General features: G+C 61.0%; 1 protein-coding gene across 1 annotated transcript in view; it reads left to right on the forward strand.

Moving 5' to 3' along the window:
• MGAT5B (alpha-1,6-mannosylglycoprotein 6-beta-N-acetylglucosaminyltransferase B) overlaps window positions 1-27,294 on the forward strand; it is a 49,449-nt gene that overhangs the window by 13,930 nt on the left and 8,225 nt on the right. Inside the window, exons 4-11 of the mRNA XM_037492499.2 lie at window positions 6,625-6,740; window positions 7,153-7,226; window positions 8,081-8,251; window positions 8,697-8,861; window positions 9,591-9,760; window positions 20,903-21,034; window positions 22,198-22,331; window positions 24,341-24,471. Of these exons, the coding sequence (XP_037348396.1) occupies window positions 6,625-6,740; window positions 7,153-7,226; window positions 8,081-8,251; window positions 8,697-8,861; window positions 9,591-9,760; window positions 20,903-21,034; window positions 22,198-22,331; window positions 24,341-24,471 (1,093 nt within the window). The remainder of the gene's footprint in view (window positions 1-6,624; window positions 6,741-7,152; window positions 7,227-8,080; window positions 8,252-8,696; window positions 8,862-9,590; window positions 9,761-20,902; window positions 21,035-22,197; window positions 22,332-24,340; window positions 24,472-27,294) is intronic.

Genomic DNA, 27,294 nt, shown 5'->3' on the forward strand with positions numbered 1-27,294 from the left:
AACATTGAACAGGACAAAGGATGTGAGAGAAAGTCCAAGCTCGCTGATCATAAAATCCCACTTTCAAGAAACAGTTTAACTTATCAAATTGGCAAGTGTGTTTGAATTACAAGGTTTTTATCGCCGAGAGCGCAGCCAAGCAGACACAGTTCCAGCCTGCCGCTGAGCCAGGGCGCTAGGGAGCGGGTGGCATGTGAAGGCTCGTGATGGATTAAAATGTAACCACCAAAATCTGTATTTTAGAGAACTTCCAGGGTGGCAATGGCCTCATCACGGGCACACAGGACTCAGGACCCCGGCCCGGGCCCGTGCAAGGCCCTCTCGGTGTGCCTTTAAAAATGTTCATAAGCCGGATTTTAAAAAGCCCTCCAGGAGAAGGCTGGGCCTGGGGCAGGGGTTGGTGCTAGAGTCTTGCTTCTTCATTGTTCCCCCAGCCAGAGTTTGGCCCCCCAACTTTGGCCCGCTCATGGGGCACCGCTCCCTTCTCCAGGTGAGTAGCCCGACTCAGCTCCGTTCCTTAGTGGGCATACTGACTGTCCAACCACACCCACCCGTCCGCCCTTCCTTCCTTCCAGCCACCCGTCATCCATTATCCAGCCACCCATCTACCATATATCATCCATCCATCCATCCGTCCGTCCATCCATCCACCCATCCATCCATCATCTATTCATCTACTTATCTGTCCATTCATCTACCCATCCACCCATCTGTCTATCCATCATCTAGCTATCTATCTGTCCATCCATCTACCCATCCATCCGTCAGCCCATCCATCCATCCATCATCCATCTGTCCATCCATCTGTCCACCCATCCATCCACCCATCATCCATCTGTCCATCCACCCATCATCCATCTGTCCATCCATCCATCATCATCCATCTGTCCATCCATCCATATGTCTAAATTTCCTGGTGCAGGAGAGAGGAGACCTCACTGCCTTAGTAGGGAAGACCCTTGGTTGTCTGTTTGGAGCCCCCCAGGATCAGGGCTCTCGGAGGGGCGGAGAGGGTTGAACCTGGAGCAGAGCAGTGGAAATGCGGGCAAGGCTGGACGGTGGGGCAGGGTGTCTTATGTCCGGTGTGTGTAAGAGGGAGGCAGAGGCAGACAGACACGAACGCACTCATGTCATCCTCAGTGCTGGCGACTGGCTACATGTTTGTGCCTCTGGGTGCCTGTGTCTGTGGGCACCTGCCTGTGGGAGCCCCTGTTTTAAAAGGAAAGCGATCAGTTTCATAATAAAATAGCGACTCCCAGCTAGCTCGCTGGCCAGCTGTGCGGAAATCGATACCCTGTTAATTGAATGCAGCCCTCATAAATCATGGGAGGGACGCGAAATTAAACCTTCTTCCCAGGCGTCCTGGGGAGCTCATTCTCAGCCCCAGGGGACCATGGACTGGAATTGGTGGTTGCCTTGTGGGGGAGCTGGGAGGAGGAACCTAGCCTCAGTGAGGGTGTTCTTGGGGGGCTCGAGGGAAGTGGTGACTGGAGCCCGTCTCTTGAGGCAAAGTGACCCTGATCCCCGGTGAGAAAGCGTTCCCGGCTCAGCCCTGGCGGTGGAGGCTGCAGTGTCCCGCGCCCGGCAGTGGCCTGTGGTGTGGGCTGCCTCCTCGGGGGGCCGGGGGCAGTGCCCACAGGCCTGGGGGGATGGCTGTTCTGAGAGGCCCAGGTCAGTGGCCAGTCTGCGGGCTTTTAAGGTGAGAGATGCTAGATGCGTGGGGGAGGATTTTGAGTGGCACAGATACTTGACTCCCCTCGGGGGCAATGAGGAGTGGAGTGGGAGGGTGACCAGAGGCCTGGCCTCTTTTACTTTCTGAGTAAGATCGGGTTGCTTGGTGGCATGGCTGGTGCTTAGTGGGTGCCTGGGAATCACACAGACCCAGGTCTCCGTCTCTTTTGCAAATGCCGTGGGACGGAGCGAGGGCCGGCCCCGGGGACCAGCGTGTGGGTCCCTGTCCTGTCCCCTGACCTTGGGCGCGTCTTTCTCCAGCCCGAGCTCTGTGTTTTCACACCGGACTCCTGTGGGTCCCAACCTTTTGCTTTTAAGATGCTTGCCCCAAAGATACAAAGGGAGAGAGGAGAAAATACGGCCCGCGGGCGCAGGAGGGGGCGGTGAGGCTCTCCGCCCTCACGCCCGCGGGGGAGACTCGGGCTGCCGAGGCCGAGAGCACCGTGCCCCTGCCCAGCAGACAGAATTCCAGGGTGGACGTGCTCACTGGCCCCCAGAGTTGGAATGGGGGTTGCCAGGGAATTGTTCAGCCTTTGCCACCTGCCGAGGGTGTTGGCCGTTACCACCTTGCTGTGGCGCCTCCTTCCGCCCCAGCTCGCTGAGACCCGCTGACCCTTCCTTGCTGCGCCCTGCCGGGTGCCTTCGCCTTGGGGCAGGCTGCTGGGCCTCCGAGGCCCTGCTTTGGGCTGACCCTCTCGGGCTGGGCAGTTGCTCATGAGGGGCTGGGTGATTTGGGGGGTTTAGTGGGCAACGTCTTAGGAATATCCTTTCTTCTCTCCGCGCCGGCTCCATTAAAAGATCCTTCCCGCTCGGAGTCGGCTTCTTTTCCCTTCGTGCACGCGGGTGGCCAGAGTCCTTTCTGAGCTCGCCTCCCTGGCATCGTCACCATCATCACCCTTCGAGGAACGTGCTTCTCACCTCCTTCCAACCGTCGAGGTCCAGCCTCCCTGGCTGCGTCACGACCTCAGGGCCATCTCCAGAAAACGTTAAAAATTGCATTCGTTTGCCGGGACTGCAGACCGAGGGACCGAGTCGCTCACACAGCTGGGATGTGCTGTCACCCCGCTCCGGAGCAGAACTTCCAGGTGAAGGCCCCAGCAGGCCCCAGCTCCCTTCACAGCCAGGACAGGGAAGCATCTGTCCTGGCTGCTTTCTGACTTCCGGTGGCTCCTTGGCTGGGGGCAGCGGAACCCTGTCTTCAGGTGTTCCCCTCTCTGTGTGTGTCTGTGTCCAGGTTTCCCCCTTTTATGAGGACATCAGTCATATTGGTATTGGGGCTTCCCCTATGCCAGTGTGACCTCATCTTGTCTGCATTAATTACGTCTGGAATAACCCTACTTTCAGATAAGGTCACTTCCGGAGGTATTGGGGCTTAGGGCTGCACCATATGAATTTGGGGCAGGGACAGACTTAATCTATGGCGACAGCTGCATTTCGACTGCTTGGGTTTGAAGTCAGGTACCTTGACATTACCTGTGACAGTTTTTTCTTTGTTCTACAAGTTTCCCTCTGAATTTAATATACGTTAAAGCCTTTTCCTGCACCCCTGAAAGCATCGGGGCATTGCCCTTCCCGGGCTGGTGGAGAAGTCAGCTCTGCCACCAGCCTGACTCCGTGGTGCCACCGCCACGGCCCTGGGCCCCTTGGGCCCCTCCAGCGGCAGGCGGCTGCACGCCGTCTCCCCAACGGTGTCTCCCACACCCCGGTCCCTCTCCCATGGGAGCATTTCCCGGGTCACGGACGAGCTGGGCTGTGAGGCCCCACGGCTTCTGCTTTTGTCATTTTTAAAAAAAGTTTCCCAGGCAGGGAAGCCAAATCATATATTATTTGAAAATAGAAAGTGCAAATGCTAAGTCCAGTGTAATAATAGAGACGCCAAGTAGCTCTGTTTTGAACAAGTTGAACTTGTTAAATCAGACAGATGCCTCCTGTACTATTTAAATTATTTAAATCACGCCGGCGGTATGCTGTATGCAAAAATGCTCATTGCAGGGAAATTGCTGAATCCCCCTAAAAGTAAATCGCTTTGCTCCGGCATTGGGCTTATGTTCCTTCCTCTGTGGGATGGGCAGACGCCTGTGGGTAGGAGACAAAAGCATCTCGGGCATTTCTTGAGCGCCTCCCGTATGCCGAGGCTGCATTCAGCCTTGTGTCAAACTCTGCGGTCACTCTGTGAGCCAGTTGGGATCAACCCGCTTTTGTAGGCGCTGCCCCCTGAGTTCAGAGAGGTTGGGTAAGTTGTCCGGTGTCACACAGCTGTCTCGTGGAGCCAGGATTTGAATGCAGGACCTCTGACTCCGAGACCCTGGCTCTTCCCAACAAATCTCTGAATGATGTGGAGCCGCCGGCCCAGGGCTTCAAGGCAAGGGCCCCGGCCCGGCCGGTCCTGCCTCCCGCCGGTCACATTCAGCTTGGGCTGCAGCGGGCGGAGCGTGGGCCGCAGGCAGACCCTGTAGCAGAGGCGCAGGGGAACCCAGACTCTCTTTACCTGATGGATAAAACCCATGTCCCCCAGTTCTGCGCCTGGTGATTGTGTGACGAGCCTGGAGGCCATTAGAAAGGAGACCAGAACCCAGGCGGTTTAAAACAACAGAAATATGTTCTCACCCAGGGTGGAGGCCGGAAGCCCGAAATCCACGCATCCCGGGGCCATGTTGTAGGGGAGCATCTGTCTGTCTTGCTCTGCTCTGGGGGCTGCAGGCATCCCCGGCTGTGGCCACATCCCTCCGTCTCTGCCCCTGTGGTCACGCGGTGTCTTCTCCCTGAGTGTCTTCATGTGACCTTTCTCTGAGGACACCCAGCCCTGGCGTTAGGGACAGCTGGGTCTGGCATGGCCTTTCCAAACTAATTACATCTGCAGAGACCCCGTTTCCAAATAAGCCCAGATTATGAGGTTCTGGGTAGAAGGGAATTTGGGGGGCACTATTCAGCCCTGCCCTGAGATGGAACCCTGCATGCCAGGCGGTGCCAGGCTCACCGTGGCAGCCACCTCCCAGTTCCTGAGATTCCCGGTCTCTGCTGCGGGGTTCATGTTGGCCATTTGCAACTACACCTGAGGTGTGTGGGGGGGTGCTCCGGGAAGTGACCTGGCTCCGAAGGCTGGCTGGAGCACAGCCCCGACAGGGAGGCTCCTTCAGGAAGGCTTGAAATGGGGTGGGGCCTCCCACAGTCTCCACTAGAGGCCCAGAGAGAGCCTAGAGGCCCAGAGAGGCCGAGTGATTTGCCCCGGGTCACACAGCAAGTGCTTCCAAGTTCAGCGTCCTCTTGGGCACGACCGTGAGTGGAAGACCAGCCAACTCTTCTCTCCCCTTGACAGTCTGAAGAGCCGCGAGACACGTCCTGCTTCCTCCTGCCTGAGGGCCTTTTGAGCGAGAAGCATCCTTCTCTGAATCTCTTCTCCTTCTTATTTGTAATCTCCCCGAGGGCTCTTGTGGGCTGAAGGGGGCCTCCGCCATGTCGTGCTGCTGCCCTCGCCCCGGCTGTGACTCAGACCTTGTTTGGAAACAGGGTCTTGGCAGGTGGAGGCAGATCAAGGTGAGGTCGAGCTGGGAGGAGGCGTTTGCGGTGATGGCCAGGAAATCGCGGCTCGCTGGCCTCCCGAAGGTGGGGGAGAGCTCCCTCGTCGCCTCCGGAAGGCGCTGCCCCCGCCGACACCTCGAGGCTGGACCGCTCACGTCCGGCGCGGGGAGAGGAGACACCTGTGTGTTTTAAGCCGCCAAGTTTGTGCTCATCCGGTCCGCAGAGGCCAAGCCACTTTCCGTTAGTTGTTCCGGGAGGCTGGACGGATCGTGTGCACGTGTGTGCTCATGCGTGTGTGCCTGTCACACGCGTGCTGTGGACTCGCCCCTTGCCGGCACCTTCTCTGTGTCCCCTCCCCCCCTCGTGTCTGCCTCGCCTCCGCCCGTGTCCCCCCTCCTGGCTCTTCCTCTCTTCTCAGACAGTGGGGGTGAAGGAGAGGGTGGCCCCAGGGGCAGGCGGTCTTGGGGGGCCTGCACTGGACAGCTCACTGGCCCTAAAGCTGGGGTGAGGGGCTGCCAGACCCAAGGAGCCAGGTGGGAAAGGTGCTCCACGTGAGTGTGTGGTGCATGCGTGCCCTGGCGGGGCCAGCGGGGCTTCAGGCTGGCCTGCCACGGGGCTTCAGCCGGGCCTGCCGCGGGACGCCTGACGTGGGTGGGTCGGGACACGGGGCGTGTGCAAAACGGGGAGCGCTTCTGGGAGAAAGGCCCGAGCCTGCCTGCCTGAGCCTCGCCGCCGAGTGGTCAGTGTCCCTGAGGCTTTTGCAGACCAGCCCCGCGCTTGGTGCTGACCACCTTCCTGCCAGCTGCGCAGTCGTCAAGGATACAGACTCTCCCCAGATGCAGGCCGCGCGGGTGCTGCTGGGGGTGCAGGGCCCGCTGTCTGCGGCAGTAACTCGTGTGAGATCCTGGGGAGAATTCGTTCTCAGGAACCCAGAAAAATTTCCTAGAAGCGTAACAGTCGGCGAGTTCCTGGGCTGCCCTGGGCGGAATTTATTTTGGCAGAAACGGCCTCTGGGTCGGGGCTGCGGGGTGGGGGGTGAGAAGACAGGCTCGGGCGCTGGCCATGCCCGGGAGGGGCCTCGGCTCCTGGCGCCCGGGTGATGTGTCCCGGCTCCCGAGCCCAGACCCTGCCCTCGGATACGTGCGCAGACTCCTCGCGTGCAGACGTGGGCACGGCTGGGTGTGGGCTCTGCAGCGGACGGCCTGGCACCTGCAGCAGGACTCCGCCGGCCCTTGGCGCACCTGCTGGGCCCGCCCCGGCCAACGCCGCCCCCGACCCCTGCGTCTGTGGCGCGTGTGGGGGGGCCAGCACCACGGCTCTGTTCCGGGACGGCCGTCCACGGGCCCAGCCGGCTCACCCGCTTCTCCCGTGCAGGGCGCCCCCGGGGACCGGCCTCATGGAGCGGATCCAAGCCATCGCCCAGAACGTCTCGGACATCGCCGTGAAGGTGGACCAGATCCTGCGCCACAGCCTGCTCCTGCACAGCAAGGGTGGGCACTGGGCGCCCGCCCGGGGGCCGGTGGGCTGGGCGGGCTCTCGGCGTGGGCCTGGCTCCCCACAGTGGCTCCGGGCTCCTCACAGCCCCGCTTTACGCTCTCAGTGGCATCTCCGGGTTCACCCCACCCCAGCCTGGTGCGAGGGTGCTGAGGACAGGAAGTCCCTGGGACCCTCCATTCCCCATCTCTGCCCCCTCAGAGAAAGTGGGGGGTACACTGGGGTGGGCGCTAAAACCTGCCCATCTAGGCAGCTGGTCCATCGCTAACACGGGCCCTCACTGAGCCCCCTAAGAAGGGTGGGAGTGGCAGAGGGGAGCAGCACAGGCCTGGGGACCCCCTGCCGTGGCCCTCAGGAGCAAACTCAGGCCAAGCTCCCCTCCCCCGTCCGCGGCCTCTGTCCCTGCAGTGTCCGAAGGTCGGCGGGACCAGTGCGAGGCGCCCAGCGACCCCAAGTTCCCTGACTGCGCGGGGAAGGTGGAGGTGAGCCTGGGGCTGCCCAGGGAGGCGGCCGGGAGAGGCGGCTGCTCCACAGGGCTGTGTCCACGGGGCTCTGGGGCCCGCCTGGCAGGGACCTGCCCTAGCAGGGGCCTCTCTGCCCGTCCCCACACCCCCGCCTGGCACTGGCGGAAGGAGGCCAGCCCCAGGGAGCTGGCTTCCCCACTCCCGGGTCTGCCTCACCCACCCGCCCCAGTGTCCTGGGATGAGCCCTGCGTTAGGGTTTTCAGTACGTTTTTACAGCCAACGAGCTATTGAATTTACATGGTCAGCAGCTCCCCGCTAATTCAGACAAGAGTCCACTGGCTCTCTCCTCCCACCCCTGACGGTCCCGCCAGCCCGCTGGGGGAGTCCCTGGGCCCCACCTCCAGGGGCCCAGCTCTGGCTGCGTGAGGCCTGTCCCTCCGGGAGCCGGTCCACAGCCATAAAAGTGGCTCCTCCCTGGTGGGGGGTGGGGCAGGGCCCTGCAGATCCCCTGCCCTGGTGACCATGTCCTGTCCTGGCCCCAGTCCTGGCCCCTTGGGGGCTGCTCCCTGACCTCGGTCTCGGCTGAATCCTGCTCATGGGTCACTAGGGTAGGGGGTGGGGGTGGGGGTGAGCAGGCGCTGTGGCGTCCCCCACCATTTGCCCCACAATTTTGCCTCATGTGTCCTGACCTGGTCGCATCCCCGGGGTCCTGTTCTTCTGAGCCTGGGGCGGTGAGCCTGCCTCGTCCTCCCCGAAGGTCTCTGGTTGGGCAGAGGGTGCATCCTGGGCCCCTGGGGACTTTGGGCCCCGCCGAGGGGGCTGGGGGCTGGGGGCTGGTGCGGGCTCTCGGCCCAGCCCGGTCCTCTCCGCAGTGGATGCGCGCCCGCTGGACCTCTGACCCCTGCTATGCCTTCTTTGGCGTGGACGGCACCGAGTGTTCCTTCCTCATCTACCTCAGTGAGGTGGAGTGGTTCTGCCCCCCGCTGCCCTGGAGGAACCAGACGGCCCCCCGGATGGCCCCCAAGTTCCTCCCCAAAGTGCAGGTAGGCCCAGGAGTCCCAGGAGGCAGGTGGGTCAGTGAGGGGTCAGCTGGCCGCTCAGCTGGACATCCATGGGGCAACGGGGGGACACTGCTCCCCTGGTAAACGAGGCCGGTCAGCTCTTCCTGGGTGGTGGGCGCCTGCCCCATGGGGCGGGAAACCAGCCTGACTGCCTGTCTGCTTTGTGGGGTGCTGTAGACCTGGGAGGACGCAGGGCCAGGGACGGGGGACTCGTAGCAGATTGGAGCTGGGCTGGGCCCGACAGTGGGGCTGGGGTGCGTGTTGGGGTGAGAGGAGGGCTCCCTGCCTGTGGGAGCTGGTGGCCTCTTTGAAAGGGCAGGACAAGCAGGAGCAGCCACACCTTATGGGCCCGCCCTGTCCCCAGGGTGGTGGGCGGTGGCCCCACAAGGCCGCAGGCCCGGTGGGGAACGGAAGTCTGTACTCCCAGGCAGCGTTCCGGAGCAACCTGTCCCACCTGCTGGAGCTGATGGGCAGCGGGAAGGAGTCTCTAATCTTCATGAAGAAGCGGACCAAGCGGCTCACTGCCCAGTGGGCTCGGGCTGCCCAGCGCCTGGCGCAGAAACTGGCGGGGGTCCCCAGGGACCAGAAACAGGTGCCTGACCCTCTCTGTATTGGGGGAGCCGAGCTCAGACAGGCTGGGTGTGCGGTCAGGGCTTCCCAGTGGGCACCAGGTCAGCCCTCAGAAGCTGTACCGAGTGTCCTGGCACTTGAGCCGGGGGCCCCGCTCCAGGGGCCAGCGCTGGCTGCACAAGGCCTGTCCATCCGGGAGCCAGTCCTGGGTTTGGGGAGATGCATGGGGTGACCTCGGTCCCTTTCAGGTTTGTGACCCTTAGGGGTCCTGCTTTCTGTCCAGGTTTTGTTCTCGTTAGGCAGAAAGGTCATGACATTTGCCTGGAGTGTTGGGAGTAACGTAGCCTGTTCGAGGAGGTTGTTGGTTGGCGCCCCCGTCTGTGCACCCACCTGTCCATCCCTCCGTCCATCTGTCTGTCCATCCACCACTTATCCGTCCGTCCGTCCATCTGATATTTACCTGGCTCCCAGCCCCCTGTCTGTCTCTCGCAGCGTCCCGATCATGTCATGACATCATCTCTCGTCTGCTCGCTGTCGTCTGCTCCCCCGTCGGAGCGCAAGCACCAGCCTGTCTTGTTTCCCCGCGTCCCCGCGGCCCCGCTGCCCCTCCGGCCACTCTGCCGCTGGCCCCGTTCTGCGCTCTCTGCTCGCCCAGACAGAGCCTGGGGACAGAGCTGCCGCTGGCTGGGTCCCCCCGGGGGTTGCAGGGGCGAGTGTCCCGCTCCCCATGCTGACCGTCCATGTCCCCCAGATCCTCATCCACATCGGCTTCCTGACCGAGGAGTCCGGGGACGTGTTTAGCCCTCGGGTGCTGAAGGGCGGGCCTCTGGGGGAGATGGTGCAGTGGGCGGACATCTTGGCGGCGCTCTACGTGCTGGGCCACAGCCTGCGGGTCACGGTGTCCCTGAAGGAGCTGCAGAGGTGAGTGCCCGGCGGAGCCACTGGGGCCTCCTGGTGTGCTGTGGGTGGGGGTGTCCCTAGTTCCTTCTTCGCTGCCCAGTCTGCCCCCTCTTCTCCTTGCTGACCGGTCACGTCTGGGACGCCCCAAGGCCGCATATTTGCTCAGTGCTATTCAGACAGGTCCCGGTCTCTGTCTCTGGCCAGCGGGAACCCGGTTTGCGTCGGGGGCGGCCGATACTGGCTGGTGGAATGAGTCACGTCATGCAGATGGGCCCCTCTGCCTGCCGTCCTGGGTGGGTGCTACCTCGGGGTTCTCCACTAGAACTGGGCTCTGCCCCAGCCTGTTCTGGGACCTGGGGAGCAGCAGGGGCTGCAGGGCGGTGCAGTGGCTGGCGATGCCCAGCCTTCCCCAGTGCTCACTCCCAGGGTCAGATGCGGGAGACGGGGGGTAGAGGGGCAGGATGGGGGGGTGCATGCGAGTCTGTTTTTAATTAGACGCCTGTGTGTTATAGAACTGCATATTTTCTTTTATTTATTTATTACTATTTGTCACATGACATTTGTACGTATGTGCAAAAACATGCGCACGTAAGCCACAGAGCGCAAGCACAGCGCCATTTCCTGCGATCCCGCAGCCCCTGAAGAGTGGGAGTGTGGCCAGGACCCTGCGCCTGCTGGGGAGGCCCCTCGCCCCCGCCCCGGGAGGACCTGCCGCTAGGATGCCCGTATGCATGTGTCCATAGCAACATACGGCTTAGTTTTCTTTTTTTTAATTTTAAGATTTATTTATTTATGCATACAAGACTGGGGTACAGGCCATAAGTGTGGGGGGTGAGAGGACTCCCCAGAGACAGAGCGGGGAGCAGAACAGGCAGATGGACTGAAATACACTGCTGAGGGGAGCAGCGAGACAGGAGAGGTCTGGGTTGCTCTCTGACCGGGATCGAACTTATGCTGCAGAGGCTCGCAATAGCTTCACAGTGCTGTGCTTAACCTTGCGCCACCAGGAAGGCCCTGGCTTCGTTTTCTTTTTTGTTTGTTTTGGTTTGGTTTTAAACTTTGTAAGAAAGCCACTGAGGTAGTCGCTGAGACTTACCTGCGATGAGGTTTCTAGTTCGTCTCTGTTGTAGCACGTGGCTCTACTTCATCATATTCATTTGATAGTCATGTCATCAATATCAATTCCAAGGTGTGACTATATCATAGTTATTTATCATAATTGTTTATTGATTTTTTAAAAAGATTTATTTATTTATGCAAACAAGAGCAGGGGTACAGGCCAGAGGTGTGGGGGGGTGAGAGGATTCACCAGAGACAGAGTGGGGAGCAGAACAGGCAGATCTACTGAAATACACTGCTGAGGGGAGCAGCGGGCGAGACAGGAGAGGTCTGCTGCGCCATGTGGGTAGCTCCCTGGCCGGCCGTGGGATCGAACTCGTGCTGCAGAGACTGCAGATTGCTTCATAGCACGGTGCTTAACCCCTTGTGCCACCAGGGAGGCCCCTGTTTATTGATTTTTTTATCCTGTGCCGATTATTTCCCTTCGTGGTCTCGCTGATTCAGTCCCTGCATGTGAGGAGCCCACAGCCACGCTCACACCCACCTGTGCTCCCGTCAGCTTCCTAGCGGAGGGGCCTGTGGTACCTGGTACCTGGTAGGGCCTGAATTGGCATTTCCCTGACAACTAATGCAGCATAGAACCCGGTCAGAAATTCCTCCTTCTTGGGCCTCCCCGGTGGCACAGCGGTTGAGCGCTGGGTTGCGAAGCTGCCTGCAGCCTCTGCAGCCGGTTCGATCCCCGGCTGCTCCCCGGCCACCAGAGGAGGGTCCCACATGGCGCGCAGACCTCTCCTGCCGCCCGCTGCTCCCCTCAGCAGTGGACTTCGGTCCTTCTGCCTGCTCTGCTCCCCGCTCTGGCTCTGGTGAATTCTCTCACCCTCCCGCGCTTCTGACTGTACCCAGTGCATGTATCAAACAAACAAACAATAAATAAATAAATAAATAAGACATGCCTCTAGAAAATTAAAAAAAAATAAATAAATAAATAAAAATAAAAAAAAAAAGAAATTCCTCCTTCTTCTGGGTGAAGCACCTGTTCGTGTCGTGGGCCCACTTGCCTGCCGGGCTGTATACCTGCCCTTAGTGAGCTCGAGGAGTTCATTTTATATTATAAGGCCAATGTGCATTGTATGTGCTAAAAATCTCCTAATTTGTGACTTGTCTTTATAATTCATTATTTTTTTGAGGGTCAGAAAAAATCTTAATTTTAATGACATCACCGTTACCTTTTTCTTCATGCTGAGCCACCTTATGTTCCGCGGGTTTCTGTTCCTCCTTTTCCTTGGCATCTGCATGAGATTTTTCTAACTCTAACCCACGACATATCTAAGGAAGCCCCAGAGTGTTTGCCTGCACATCAGCTGATCTCTATCAGTTCATTAATTTTCTCTCTGGTGGTTTCAAGCTAGAGTGGAATTCTGTGTGCCTGCCCCCTCGGTGGCCTGTTGGGTCTAGATAGCGCTTTCTGACCAGCATTTCCTTCTGGCTGCACATGCCGATGCCCTCAGCACAGGAGTGTTGGAGACGGGGGTGTGGACAGAGCCAGAGCCATGGACAATCCCAGGTTTGGGGTTCCAGGGGCTACTGGCCTTGGGCAGCTGCGCGGCCTCTGCCGTGCCTCCCTGGGGCTTGCGAGCAGAACTTCCCGTGACCTTGGTTGGAGAGATACGAGGACCAGATGTGCTGAGCAGGGCAGAGGATCCCGAGACCTGGCCGTCCTATGAGGCCATTAAAGGTCCTGAGGGTTTTCACCTTGTGGCTTGAAATTCACACCACCAGAGGGGTCGTGTTCGGCTTAGTCAACAGGAAAAGCGCCTCAGAGGCACATAGGGAAGGCCATGGGGGAGAAGGACGCGGGTGACAGTGTCCAGGGCGTGTGGCAGCGCTGGGCAGCACAGCCCCAGCTGGGGCCAGGTTCAGGAGCAGGAGATGCTGCCTTGAGCAGCCCCTCCCCGCTGCTGGCTGAAGGCCCCGGCGCGGGAAGGAAGCAGGCGGGGAACTGTCCGCGAGCGCGGGTGCTGAACCTGCTGGAGAGGGGCGCCTGGTCCCTCCCTCTGCTCTCGCCCTGCTAGCATTTTGCCAGGTCCAGCTGTTGAGGCTGGGCATGCTGGGGGTGCCCGCTCACTGGCCACAGCTGCCCTGCTGGTCCCATGCTGTGCACACCCCCAGCTCCCTCTGAACAGAGAGCTCAGGAGATGCACAGCACCGTCTGTGCAGCCAAGATTTGCAAATAATGAAAAGAGGCGTCTTTCGCTAGCCTTGAAGCCTCCGTGGGAAGTCAGGTGGGAGAGAGGGAGGGGGGGGACAGGGAGGAAGGACCTGGTGTGTGGAAAACCAGAGACGTCTGGCACCGTGTGGCTGGCACAGCCAGGGGCATGGGGAGCCACGGGCCACACCTGCCTCAAGTAGAGCAGCAAACAAGGGTCTGGGGATCCTTGACTCTGTGTCCCAGAGATCCCAAGATGCGGTGGCGGTATCCTGGGCGTGGGGGCTGTCTGGAGTCCCCTGGGAGTGGGGGGCACCTTTCTATCAGCCTCAGCCCACTCAAGATTTGATGGATTCGTGCTGGTCCGCGGCAGATTCGTGTCCAGTAAACAGGGTCCAACTTGACTCTCCTGACTGCATCTTCTGGGGCTCGGGAGGCGAGAACTTCCTTTGATGCTTCCATAGGAATGTGGGGGTTCTCATGTGCACATGTGACAGTGACCCCCACACTTAGAGAATTAGTGAGTGAGAAGGTAGTTGACAAGTCTCCTTAAGACATGGGATTTTAACTCCGTTGTGTCTCCTCTCAGCCTTCACCCTGAGTACTTGGCTGCCCGGAGCACGCCCTCTTCTTGCGGCCCCTCCTCCAGCTGGGCGCTGAGCCTGCGGTCAGTGAGGCTGCCACCCCCCATGGGGCCAGCGCGGTGAAGTTGGGGCCTGCTGTACTCAGGAGACTGAAAGCCAGACCCTGGTGAAAAGATCCAAAATGCCTCTGCTGCCACTGCTTTCACTACACACACACACACGCACACACACCCCCTGGTGCATGCACACCTGTGCACAACCACACACACATTCACATGCACACACATGCACATGCACACGTGCCCTGTGCAAACCATGCAGGGCATGCCCATGTGCCTCCATGTACATGCACACACTCTTGCACATGAGAATGCACACACAGGTGCGTGGCGTGAAACACGTGTGCGCATGCACACCCACACACATGCAACCAACCCCCAGGCGCACACATGCACCCACCCACGGCACACCCCAGAGAAAATCTGTATCCTCCCACCGACATTTCGCTCCCTGCCAGGTTCTTGCAGATCTGAAATTCCAAGGCACAGGGGGTCCAGGGAGAGGTTGCCTCGTCTCCAGTTTGCTGTTCATTATGTGGGCAGGCCCGGGGCTGTGCCCGGATGCTGTGCCCGATGCTCTGCCCCTGGTCGCCTGCAGGTATGTGTGGAGTTAACGAGCTCGTCAGACAGGGCAGAGCTGTGTAAGCAACAAGCCACCTCGGGGCCCCGCCCCGGGAAGGTGCTTTCTAAATCTGTCTTCAGCTTCAGTTTAAAAGCAACTAAAAGAATAAAAAGAAAAGAAGAACCCGCCTTCCCCAGGAGATATAATATAGTTAGGTCTGCAAAGTGAACAGCACCAGCTACGGCTGGATCGCACTGCAGGGGGCTCCTCAGGCGCTGAGTGGGCTCCGGGAATCCCCCACCCTGGCCTGTGGCGCCCACTCTTGGCAGCGCTGATTTACTTGGTCTGGTCGGGGCCCAAATGTCAAATTTGCAAAACTCCCCAGGTGACGGGAAGCGTTGAGAAGTGGGGGCGCTGGAGCTGTGGCTTTTCTGAGCTTCCCCCTAGCACACACCCGCACAGGTCCTGGGGCTCAGGACTCAGGCCGGGGAGGGGTTGCCCGGGGTGCTAGAAGGTTGTGGGAAGACCGTGCTGGCCTTCCGCGCCCACATTGGCTGCCGATGAGAGGGCTTGGCCCCCCCCCCCGGGCCGGGGTGGAGGGCCCAGGGTAATCTGAAAGCCGGTCAACGGGCGGTGAAGGTAACAGGGTTTCTGGGGGTCGCGGCTGGGCTCCTGCGAGGCGCGACTCCCTGGACCGCCGAGGTGAGCGGCGGGGCGGCAGCAGGGCACAGCGCGGCCTGCGCATTTGCTGTAGTCGGCTCGCAGCTGTTCACGGCAGATGTCCTGGCCACTGAGTAAGCAACGAGCCTGGACGGATGAGCCTTTTCTCTGCTTCTCGTGTTTTGGTGTTTTAATTAACCGGCTCACTGGAGGGGGGTCGGGAGCAAGGCGCGGGCTCCGCATCTGGCTTGGCCGCCGAAGACGTTTCTGGGGCGAGAGAGGTGACCCCGGGGACAGTGGGCTCAGGGACGAGACAGCCGCGGGGGGCCGGCAGGCGGTCCCCACCGTGCGGGGTGGGGAGCAGAGGCGCAGCGCCCCCGGGGGGGGGGCTGCACCCGAGGCAGCCCCCCGGCTGCCCCCACCCATGCGGGCATTGGCGGCGGCGCCTTCCCCTTCCTGCCCGCTCGGAACGGCCGTGCCCATCCATTTTATTTGCATAATTTCAAGCATCATTAATAGTACATGGCATGAGGAGAAATTACTGAGCTCTTCCTCCATCCATGAGTGAAATTGGGTTTAGTAGAAAATTAGTTGATTTAACTGGCAAATGATGGGCGCTGGAGAGGGGCTGTTTAAACACGGCCGAGGAGGGAAATCTCTGCGCTCGGGCGCGGCCCGCATGGAGCCCTCCCGGCCCGCGCCGTCCCTCCGTGTGTGTTCGGGGCAAGTGCCGGGAGGTCTCGGGAGAAGGACACGGGGCCCTGGCCGAGCCGAGGTGGGGGGAGCACGGTGAGGGGAGAAGCAGCCCCGCGGCCAGGAGGCGGGGCAGGGAGGGGCCGAGGTGTAGGGCCTGGCAGGGGGTGGGGGGGTCACATCCAGTTTTTATTTAATCTTTTCCGCAGAGGATGAGCTTCTGCTGGGGGCGGCGGGGGCGGAGGTGTGAGCGGAGGGCGCTGGAACAGGCTCTGCAGCTCCGCCTTCCAGCGTCGTGCTGTCCCTGAAAAACTGTTTTGAGCCCCGAATAGCCAAATATTAAGACGTGACAAGGCTGGGACGTGGATCCTGCGCTCAGGGCGGAGTGCCGTGGCTTTCTGCAGTGCGGTGGGCGCTTGACATGGCTTGTGGTATGGAAAGTGGGGAGATTAGGAGGGCAGGAGAGCTTCCCCCGCTTCCCCCGCGGAGGCCTAAGAGGCAACCAATCAACTGACACTAAAAAATCACCATCTCTTCTCTCTTCTTTTTCCCTCCCCTTGGGTTTCCAGGGGGGCTTTTTAATCTCCTGCCTAGTGGGGTCTTGTAAGCACAGCTGGATGCCGTGGAAAGTTGGGGTCCTCTGCAGGACCCTCCATTCTTCCTCGGGATCCTGGAGAGATGATTTGTGCCCGCCCCCTCACCACCCTGGCCCCTCACTCTCTGGCGCACTGAGTCCCAGTGAGTGACAGTCTCTGGCAAGCCCACACCCTGGGGCCCAGACCCTGCCCACACCCAGGGGCCCAGACCCCCCCACACACAGGAGGGTCACCTCTAGCTCCAGGCTGGCCTGGGCATCAGGGGCTGTGCTAGCGTCTGGGAGATTCTAACTGGCAGCAGGCCTGAGGGCCATTGTCCTCAGGCGCTGAGAGCAGAGCTTGGGTTCTAGAAGCCTCCATCCATCTGTGCTCAGCACTCATGGGCACTTGCTTTAGGAACTGGGTCTTGTCTGCAAGGACAGAGCAGAGAGCTGCCGGGGCCGGAGGGGGGCGGGTGTACCCTGCTCTCCCGTGGCGGCAGCCCCAGCAGGCCTGGGAGCTGGCGGGCCGAGTCCGGCTTCATCCAGGGCTCCCGGGGAAGTATCGCCAGGGCCAGAGGTGCCGGCCGCCCCCTGTGCTGTGCTTTCAGAACCTCCGGCTTCCTTCTTGCGGCTTTGCCCAGGGAGCAGCTGAAATGTGCGCCCACCTGCTTTTCCTTTTAATTCTTTCCTCTCCTGGGAGCCTGGTAGTTCTCTTGATCCTCCAAGGGCACCCGGGCACCTGCCTTTCAGGAGTGAGGGCAGAGGGCAGGCCCATCCTGCTGGCATGAGAAGGCTACCTCTGCCCGGCCCTGGAAGGGCAGCTCTGCCCTGGCAGAGACTAGGACGCAGCGGGGGGGTAGGGCCTTCCTCATTAGTGCGCCTCACCTCCCTTTCCGAGGCAGCTAACAGCCGCCTAGTTAACTCTGGGGTGCCCTTCTCACGCCCCCTGGGCTCTGGGGAGGAAGCAGTGGCCTCTTCTAACAACGGGTCATGGTGGAGGGCAGTGTCCTCGTGCCAGGAGGTGGACACTGGGTGGGGCTGGGGATGGCAGGCCCTGGGAAGCAGCACAGATCTGGGGGTCCCTGCCTGTGTGCCCCCAGTATGAGAGGGAGGAGGCGAGGTGAGCCTCAGCCTACACCTTAGCACCCGGAGTCAGAGATCTCTGAGCACGTTGTAGAATCCTCTTTAATTAGGTCCTTCCCACACAGAAGAGCGAGGGAAAGAGAATAGTTTGTTCCAGAATTTGAGCACTACCTGGAGAGATTATTTTCAGCCACAAACCAAAGGCGCAGGGAGAGACGGAAACAGGAGTTTTAGTCTAGAAGGGAGGTGGCGCCTCAGGGTGTCGTGGCTCTGGCGGGGGCAGACAAGGGCCAGCGGGCCGTGAAGGCCACCCGCGGGCGCGTGAGGGGGGCGCATGCCGGGCGCCTTCATGGCGCCACAGCTCAGAATTTGGATTCCCAGAAGAGGGGTATTTCCCGTGGGGTGTAGATTGTTCCCCTCCCGCCATCCTACCTTTTGATCTAGCAAAGGGTGACCAAGCCTTCCTTCTCTGGGTGCGCGCTGAGCCCCTGCATTGCGGCCGGCTGGGAGTGGGGGCGGAGCGGGAGCTGGAGAAGGGGGACACGGACACGGGAGCGCTGGGGGAGGGGGGCGCACATGCCGGGCTTGTCCCGTGGGCCTGCAGGGGCCCCCGAATGGGCTTGATTTGGCGTCTGGCCTTGATAGTACAGCGCGCCGGGTGCGCCTGTGCGGGGTCCAGCGAAGCACGTGCCGCGGCTGCAGGCGTCGCCACCCGGTGCCGAGGGCACCTTCCCAGACTGACCCATCAGACCCCGTCCCCCAACCTGGCCTTCGTGGGGAGTTCATCTGGGCGCAGGGCCCAGACCAGGTGTCCTGCAGAAAGTCCCACTTCCCTAGTGCGCCCCCTCCCCTCACCTGTTCTTAGCGCCCACGCGGGCGGGGGATTTGAAATATTTCGAAACCCCCTTGACCCGTGAGCTCCTCAGGCGTGGGCTCTGCAGGTCCGCGCGTAGCCTCGGTTCTGCAGCCATGGGTTCAGCCAACCTCGGGGGTCCCCTGCGCCGGTGATTGCGGGGGTGCAACTCGAAGTGAGTGACGTGAAGAATTTTGACAATTCACAATTATGCTGGGGTCAGGAGGGCCCTCGCCCCCGGGGACGGCGGCTCAGTCTCACAGCCAGCCGGGCAGCTCCCGCATCCGCTTCCAGCTTCCCCGGCCGTGGGGGTGGCCATGGGCAGGCCAGGGTGCTCAGTGGGTGCTGCCTCCCCCCACACACCGGCTCGTGGGTGGGGAGACCCAGCACGCTGCCCCGCCCTGCCTCTGAGGCCAAGGAGAAAGGAAGGCGCTGGTTCTGGAAGGAGGAAGCGTCTGGCCGGGCAGGGCGGGTCTCAGGGAAGGGGCCGAGCCGCCCAGCCTCGCTGCGCCCCCGCGGAAGGTCGGCAGAGACGGTGGTTTTCAAGCCGTGTCACTGCTCCAACCACGCACGTAGCGTAAAATTGCCCACAGAAGTGAATTTAAACCACAAGAGATGGAGCTGAGGCCCCTCCCGGCGGGTGACCCCGGCGCTCCCGGGCAGCTCAGGTTCCTATGACGAGAATAATGAGGCAGCTGCAGACGCCCCGTCTCCAGGGGAGTCACCTTCGGTTGAAAGTCCTTGTTTTCTGGGGTTGGAAGACCGCGTGGCTTCCTGTTAACACCTCCCGGGCAGGGGCCCTGAGGCCTCCGGGCCAATATGTCTCTCCTCCTGCTCCCGGTGGAGGCCCGGTGCAGACCAGGGGCAGCTCAGCCTTCAGAAAAGGGGGGCGCAGGAGACCTGGAGCCACACCTCCCCTCAGGCTCCTCTTGCACCCACCTCCTCTCTCCAATAAGGATGCGTTTCTTGACCAGAATTTCTTTCCTTTTTTTTTTAAAGATTCATTTATTTATGCATACAAGAACTGGGGTGCAGGCCAGAGATGCAGGGGGGTGAGGATTCACCAGAGACAGAGCAGGGAGCAGAACAGGCAGACGGACTGAAATCCACTGCTGAGGGGAGCAGGGGGGAGACAGGAGAGGTCTGCTGTGCTGTGTGCGTAGCTCCCTGGCCGGCCGGGGGGATCGAACTCGTGCTGCAGGCAGGCTGTGGACTGCTTCATTGCTGCAGGCAGGCTGTGGACTGCTTCATAGCGTGGTGCTTAACCCCTTGCGCCACCGGGGAGGCCCTCCTTGACCAGGTTTTCAACATTTACACCAGCTCTTCCTCAGGGGATCAACCCAATTCATGGGTTGGGTTGTTCATTCCTAAACAGTAGGTGCTTACTGGGTCAGATCCTGTCCAGGCTCTAGGCTTTCAAAGGGAGACCTGGGGCCTCCTGTGGTGAGGTGGGGACTCAGGACAGTGCAGGGAGAGGGGCAGATGGAGCACAGGGGAGGGATGCAAGGAAGGCTTCCTGGAGGAGGAGGCAAAGTGAGAGTTGGGATCAGAGGAGAGACATTTCCAGGACAGGATCGGAACCTGGGTTGACACGACCAAGTCTAACTGTGGAAAGCTCGCTCTGGGGAAGAGGCAGGCAAAGCTGGGGGCCGGCCGACCAGGGAGGGCAGCTCCGGGACTCTGCTGAGGAGGCCGGGCCTTAAGCGAGCGCATGGAGAGACGTGCAGGGGCTGAACGGGAGCTGCGGGCTCGGGTCGGGAAGGTGGGCCGAGGACAGCCGTGAGGCTATCACAGCGGCTCTTCCATCCCCTCGCCTCGCTCGAGCCCCCCGAGCCCTCCGCGGTGTCGTTTTGATTTGCCTTTTACAGATAAGAAAAATGAGCATTTCCAGAGGCTCATGACCCCCCAGGTCTCAGACAACACCGGGCTGGGGCTCCGCTGTGAGGGCTCGTTGCCACGAGAAGCCAGTGGCTCGTCAAAGCGGAGTCCAGGGGGGTGGGCAGCTGCTGGGGGGACGGGGCCTCTCCTGGGGGCTGACGCCACTCCCCACCCAGCTCAGGGGCTGAGCGAGGGCTTACTGGGTGAGCTAGAAAGGCCTCATAGACCCTTGGGGGGTGCAGCTGGGGGCTCTGAGCTCGGCTGTAGGCAGCGGGACGTGCTGATTCTAGAGGAGACCATGAGACTGTGGCCACGGCCTTGGTCTCCAGTGAAAAGATCCAGAGGCCCCAGCCTCCGGGGTGCAGTCGGCAGGGTGGTGCCACCTTTGCTGTGGCTGAGCTGCGTCTTCTGGGACTCAGAAAGTGGCATGTAAATAAAGTGGCAGGCTGGGCATCTCCGTGGTCCAGAGGCTGGTCAGCGATCAGCATTGTATCTCCCGAGGCAAAGGGTTTAGGGCCCTCCTGCTCCAGGCAAACCTTGAAGCTGCACTGAGGACCATGGCAGGTGCCCCCGCAAGGGAAGGTGCCCCCTTTGGGTGAACAGACTACAGGGCGCACATCTGTGGGAGTTAAAGCTCCGCCTCCTGGCAGGTGGCCCCTGTCGGTGCTCTGCTTGGCCTGATTCACAGTTCCTTTGGCCTCTCCGAGGCGCCTCTTGCTCAGTGAGAAACCTGTACAGCTGCACGTGGCCACCCAGCGCGCTTTCTCCCCGAGCGTCTCCTGTGTGCCAGCCTTGCCCGCCTTTGCAGAGCCCCCACCCCCTGCTTACCCTGCCCTGTAGGAACCAGGGTGGGCTCCGAGCCCCCCCAACACCGGGCAGGGCAGGAGGCGGGTCACTGCTGCCTGTGCATGTCTCCTGAGGCTCAGACTCTGAAAGGCTCCTCTCTCAGTAACTTAGGGGTGCCGCCAGGCCGGGGCAGCTGCCCGCTCACCGCGCCCCTGCCCTTCGACCTCATCTACACCGACTACCACGGCCTGCAGCAGATGCGGCAGCACATGGGCCTCTCCTTCAAGAAGAACCGGTGAGTGGCCTCGGGGCTGGGCGGGGACGGGGGGGGAGGGGCAGGATGGCCACCCTCCTGGCTGAAGGTCGCCCCACGTGGTCCCCAGGGTGAGAGAATTGCTTTATGCCGGTTTTGGGTGGAAGGACGGTGCCTCCCGCCTTCCACAGCCCCCCACTTCCTTGCCGGCGGAGCTCTGCCTCCGGGGACCTCGGATGACAATGAATAAACCGGAGCCAGCGTCGGTGGCCTCCTGCTTCGGGTGCTGACGGCCGGGGCCGGGACCAGAAGTTACCGGGGGGAGGGGTGGCAGGGAGGGGGCAGCCCACCGGGGTGTGACCTCTGCCGCGGGGGTCTCCCCCGCCCCACGCCCTCGGCTGGAGGAAGGGCCGGCGCCGGTCTCTGCAGCCAGCGGGGCACGGGTTTAATTTAGCGCCGCGCGCCTGCTATTTATTACATTTGCTCCAGCCCCGTTGACGAGCCCGCATGCTTTTATTAGAAAAAAAAGTGACAGGCAGCGTTATTGCTTTTATTATTAATGTATGTTCTCTATGCACTCGGCACCTCCTCCCCCCACCTTCCTCTGGGGGAGCAGTGCCGACCTCAGCAGTCTGTGGACAATTCTGGGTCGCTGGGAAGGGCGCTGGGAGGGGCAGCTCCTGGCGGCGGTGCTGGTCTCCAGGGCTCCCTGCGGGCGCTGCTCCTGGGGTGGGGGGCAGACCGGGAGGTTCTGGGGCTGAGGCCTGCCCTGCCGGGAGGGCCACCTGGGGTGGAGAGGACCCTGGGAGGCCCTGCCCCCCCAAAGACGACCTGTGGCGGAGATGGGTCCCCCCACCCCTGGCCCTGCCCTTCTGCATCTTAGCCCAGATCCGCCAGACCCATCCTGGGGGCGTCAGACGCCTGGGCGGGCCAGCTGGTCCTGCGGAGAGGTGCCCGCTCCTAGGCTCCCTTGGGTGGTGGTGAAGACTCCCGGGCCAGGGTTCTGTCCGGCCTGGGGGTAGCCGGACTGGCCGGCCCAGAGAGGTGAAGGTGCTTGCCCGGGGCCGCACGGCTCGGCGCGTGAGAGTCCCAGCTCCGACCACTCACGGCTTTGCCTGGCCCTGCGCCGGCCACAGCACCACTGCTGGGCCCCTGGCCCAGGGGACCTGGAGGAGGCTGACCCTGGTCCTTGGTCCCCGGGGCAGGTGCCGCATCCGGGTCATCGACACCTTCGGGACAGAGCCGGCCTACAACCACGAGGAGTACGCCACGCTGCACGGCTACCGCACCAACTGGGGATACTGGAACCTCAACCCCAAGCAGTTCATGACCATGTTCCGTGAGTGTCGGGGCTGCTGTGCGCCGCTCGGGGCGGGGGCTTGCCGGTCCCGGGGCGCCACCCCCTCCCCTCCTGTGGGCACAGGGGATGCAATGCCCAGGCACAGCCTTTTCCAGAAAGCCCCCCCTTCCCTTCAGCAGTGAGTGCCCAGGCAGGGCCTGGTGGGGTTTGGGGCCGGAAGTTGGAGGGAGCGGCCAGTGGGGCTTCCTGCCTGCTGGGGACCACGCATGACCCTCCCAACACAGGGCACGCCCTTTGCCCTGTGGGGACAGGCGAAGCTCAACGCTGGCGGAAAACAAAGAGGGCTCAGTGGCCTTCCAGAAAGAGGTCAGAATGCACCAGAGAACGTCAGCAGCACGAAGGGGGCAGGACAGGCAGGCTCTCGGAGCAGAGGGAACAGATGAGTGAAGACCGATGTGGAAAGAACCAGAACCAGAAGGTTCTGGAAATGCCAGCGCTCCATAGGCGCCAGCGTGGGGCGCCAGTGTGGGGGAGTAACCTGCCACCGATGGCTTCGGGCAAGGAATGTGATTAGAGCTGAGCTTCAGCTGTTTCTAAGGAGACTCTTTTTTTTTTTTTTTTAAGATTTATTTATTTATTTATACAAGCACTGGGTACAGTCAGAAGCTCGGGAGGGTGAGAGAATTCACCAGAGCCAGAGCGGGGAGCAGAGCAGGCAGAAGGACCGAAGGACACTGCTGAGGGGAGCCGCGGGCGGCAGGAGAGGTCTGCGCGCCATGTGGGACCCTCGCCCGGTGGCTGGGGAGCAGCCGGGGATCGAACCGGCGCTACAGAGGCTGCTGGCAGCTTCGCAACCCAGCGCTCAACCGCTGCACCACCGGGGAAGACTCAAAAATATGCGCAGCCTCGGGTCTACCCTCCTAGCCACGGCCTCTGGCAGCACGTTAACCTTTTCTCGACAACTCAACTCGCTCCTTTCTCTATCTCGGGAGCCGTAGCCTGTCCCCAGGGCCGTGTCTTGCTAAGTGGCCCCTTCTCCTGTCACTGCTCAACGCTTAGTGCTTTTCCTCCTTGGACGGCTCTCAGCTGTCACTTTTAATTGTTGTCAGCGGAGCTGCTTCCGCAGCATCGCGCATCTAATTTGCAGCTCTCTTAAGACTCCGGGTCAGAAAGCCACATACGCGCCCTGGTTCGGGCCAGCTCTAAATGCAGGACAGACTGGGCTCCGAGCCCCCGCCCCGCCCCCAGGGACCTGCTGCGGAGGAAGTAGCTGGGCTTTATTGAGCTTGTCAGACCCATGCGCCTCTGTTGGCTGTCGGGGTCGCCTGTGTCCACCCTGCAGGCTGTGTGGAGGCAGACACGAGTCCTGAAGGCTGAATCAGGACTTGGTTGGGTCCCTGAGGCTGGGCAGGTGGGACGGTCCCTAGAAGCAGTCCTGATGAGGAAACTGAGGCCCAGAGCGTCCTGTCTGAGGTCACACCTCTGGGGGACCCCACCGCCTCCAGGGCCCACTTCAAGGGTGCATGGGCCTCACCAAGAGAAGAGTGACTGTCTCCAAAGCGCCTGCGTGTGTCGGGTGGGTGGGTCTCAAGGAGATTTCTGGAGGGAAAGGAAGTGGGGGGAGTGGTGCTCCCCACGGTGGAGAGTGGCCCAGCAGAGGTTATGGCCCTGGGCTGGGTGACAGGGATGGAGTCATGTGACAGAGCCACGCCCAGGACAGCAGGCTCTGCTGAGGGCTGCAGTGGCCTGGAGCTTTGGGCTGAGCGAATGGGGACAGGGGACTGGCTGCCAGCTGAGTCCTGCTGAGCACCAAAGGGTGTGCCTCAGTTTCCCCATCTGCAACAAGCACGGTGGACTGTTTCCTTCTGCTCCAAGACCGTGACTCCCCGGGAGAGGGAGACGTCGGGGCCGGGACAGCGTGGAAACACTCCCTCCCCACAGACCCCTCACTCCCAAGTGGGGCGCCTTCCAAGAGGGGGGCTGGTGCGCCTGGGGGCGTGTCTTTGGCTGGGGGTCAGCCCCTTCCTGACCCTGCGGTCTGGCTGCAGCGCACACCCCGGACAACTCCTTCATGGGCTTCGTGTCCGAGGAGCTCAACGAGACGGAGAAGCAGCTCATCAAAGGCAGCAAGGCCGGCAACATGGCCGTGGTGTACGGCAAGGAGCCCAGCATCTGGAAGGTGAGCGCCTGCAGCCCGCCCCGCCGCCCCAGCCCCGGGGCTCCCGCCTCAGGACTCGGCTCCCAGCTGCCACCCCAGCGCCGGGAGTGGGAAGTGCCCCCCACATAGGGTCAGAAAGAGCGGTGGCCCTGGACAAGACTAGTCGGGAGCTCGTAACTCGCCCCGCCCCACCCCGGCGAGCCCCCCTGCCTTGTGGGCCCCACTAGCGCCGCCACCTGCCCTGGGGTGGATCAACACTGTCAGCCCAGCAAAGGGGGTTCAGGCTAGACAAGGGGGCTCTGTGGGGTGAGAGGCGCGGGGCAGAGGAGGGGACGAGGGATCAGAGCCCCATCTTCGGGCTGAGACCCCGTGGGGAAGTTGCCTGCTCACCCGCCCAATGACCTGTTCTCTCTCCTCTTTGCTCCGCCCCTGGCAACGAGACAGCTCCAGGTAGGTGCCCCCTCGCCTTTTCCCCTCCCCTGTCCAGTGGGGCTTCCCTGGCGGGGTTCCTGAGGTCTATGGCTTTGAGGATGGGCTGGGCGGGGAGGAGGTGATGGGGACAGCGGAGGTGGGGGGATGCCACCCTGGGGGTCAGGGCCCAGCTCCTGGGGGTCAGGCCTGCCCACGATGACTTATTAGGTGAGGGGACCTTCCCTCCTGCTCAGAGGCTGCCCGTGGGGATCCAGGGCTGGCGGGGCCTCCTCGGGGGCTTTGAGGGACCAGCTGGAGCCGGGCACTTAACTCCGCCTCTGCCAGGCCTCCCGTGGACGGGCAGAGACAGGCTCTGCGGGCAGGACGGAGGGTCCGAGACGGGGCCCGAGATGGCAGTGCCAGGCGTGGGGCGGGGTGGGCGGGCTCGGTGCTGCAGGGCAGCCGCAGGTGGCCCCGCGCCTGGTGCCGAGGGTGGCGCGCCGGCTCTGCCTCTACCAGAAATCCTGTTATGAAACTGCTTCTGAGGGAATGAGGTCACGAAGTCTGGGGAGAGAAGGTTTCATGTAGCTCAGGAGCCTCTGGTAGCCGGGAGCAAGATTGTTCAGCAGGAGACCTCAAAGCAGCTGCTTCCAAAAAAAGATACCTTCGCTCTGGCGTTTGTGACCGGAGGGAGCTGGAGGCCAGATGAGCAGCAAAGGGACAGCAGCTGCTGGGACAGATGTGGCCCAGAGCTCAGGGGGCCAGGTGGCAGAGAGGTGGGGGACGGGAGAGGCCCAGGTCGTCACCCTCTTATGGCTGCAGCAGCCAGGACCTGGGGTGAGAATTTTGGTATTTTTATGCCAAGGAGCTGGCTTATTTGGGGTTCCTTGGAAAGTGGAAGTTGAGGCGCAGGCTGAGTGCCATCCCAGGGAGCAGGGGCGGGGACAGGGGGCAGGTAGCTCGTCCAGGCACAGGCCAAACCCGTCCCCGAGCTGGGAACAATCGCAGGTGAGATGTTGGGGCTCAGGTGTAAGGGGGGGGGCTTTTTAAAATGCTCTTGCGACCTGTGGCTAAATCGTGCGCTCCACTGAGAACTCTAGATTTCCTCCTCAGTTTTTCTTGACGTATAATTGACAAGAAAAATGAAGGCTGATAGATGTATATTTTGTGAGGTGAACACCACAGATGGAGCGCCCGCCACACCCACACCTCACGGGTCGCTTTCTTCCCTTCGTGTGATGAGGGCAATTAGGATCGACTCTCGGCACATTTCGAGCAGACGATGCCACGGTGTTCTTAGGTCACCGGGCGCCATTAGGACCCAGACCGTCTCTGTCTCTGAGTCTGACTGTCTTAGAGTCTACATGGAAGTGAGATCACGCAGTGTTTGCCTTCCCCGGCATCTTCCTCAGCTTTTTAAAATGAAGTAGCACCAAAAAATTAAACACAGGGAAATGCACTCGAACAACATAGAAACAACAGAATAAATGGCTCCAGAGAACCTTCGATGTAGAAAGGGTAAATGCTGAGATACACACGCTTGGTGTTTTTTTTTTTGTTTTTTTTTTAAATTTTGTGTACAGCACTTCATTGATTTTTTTTTTTTTTAAGATTTATTTATTTGTGGGCCTCCCCGGTGGCGCACCGGTTGAGCGCTGGGTTGCGAAGCTGCCCGCAGCCTCTGCAGCGCCGGTTCCATCCCCGGCTGCTCCCCGGCCACCGGAGGAGGGTCCCGCATGGCGCGCAGACCTCTCCTGCCGCCCGCTGCTCCCCTCAGCAGTGTACTTCGGTCCTTCTGCCTGTTCTGCTCTCCTCTCTGGTGAATTCTCTCACCCTCCCGTGCTTCTGACTGTACCCAGTGCATGTATAAACAAAACAAACAAATAAAGAAAGAAATAAATAAATAACCATGCCTCTATTAAAAATAAATAAATAAATAAATAAATAAATAAATAAATAAATAAATAAATAAAAGATTTATTTATTTGTACAAGCACTGGGTACAGTCAGAAGCGCAGGAGGGTGAGAGAATTCACCAGAGCCAGAGCGGGGAACAGAACAGGCAGACTGAAGAAGTACACTGCTGAAGGGAGCAGCAGGCGGCAGGAGAGGTCTGCGCGCCATGTGGGACCCTCGCCCGGCGGCCGGGGATCGAACTGGCGCTGCAGAGGCCGAGGGCAGCTTCACAACCCAGCGCTCAACCGCTGCGCCACCAGGGAGGCCCACACACACGCTTGGTTTTGAATGCGCACACAAGGAGGTCAAGTTGCGGGCCAGCGTGTGTCTAACCACGCACCGCAGCCAGAGGGTGCCATGCGGGGTTACCCGTATCTGCCTCCGGATGGGCTAGAAAGTTGAATGGGGGGCGGGGGTGGGGGTGGGGATCAGCTGTGTCTTGCCACTGCACATCGTTGATTTGATTTTTCCTGTGGG

This window comes from Talpa occidentalis, unplaced genomic scaffold (genome assembly GCF_014898055.3).
Source record: "Talpa occidentalis isolate TD23 unplaced genomic scaffold, MPIMG_talOcc4v2.1 talOcc4.7, whole genome shotgun sequence".
NCBI classification, from domain to species: Eukaryota; Metazoa; Chordata; class Mammalia; order Eulipotyphla; family Talpidae; genus Talpa; species Talpa occidentalis.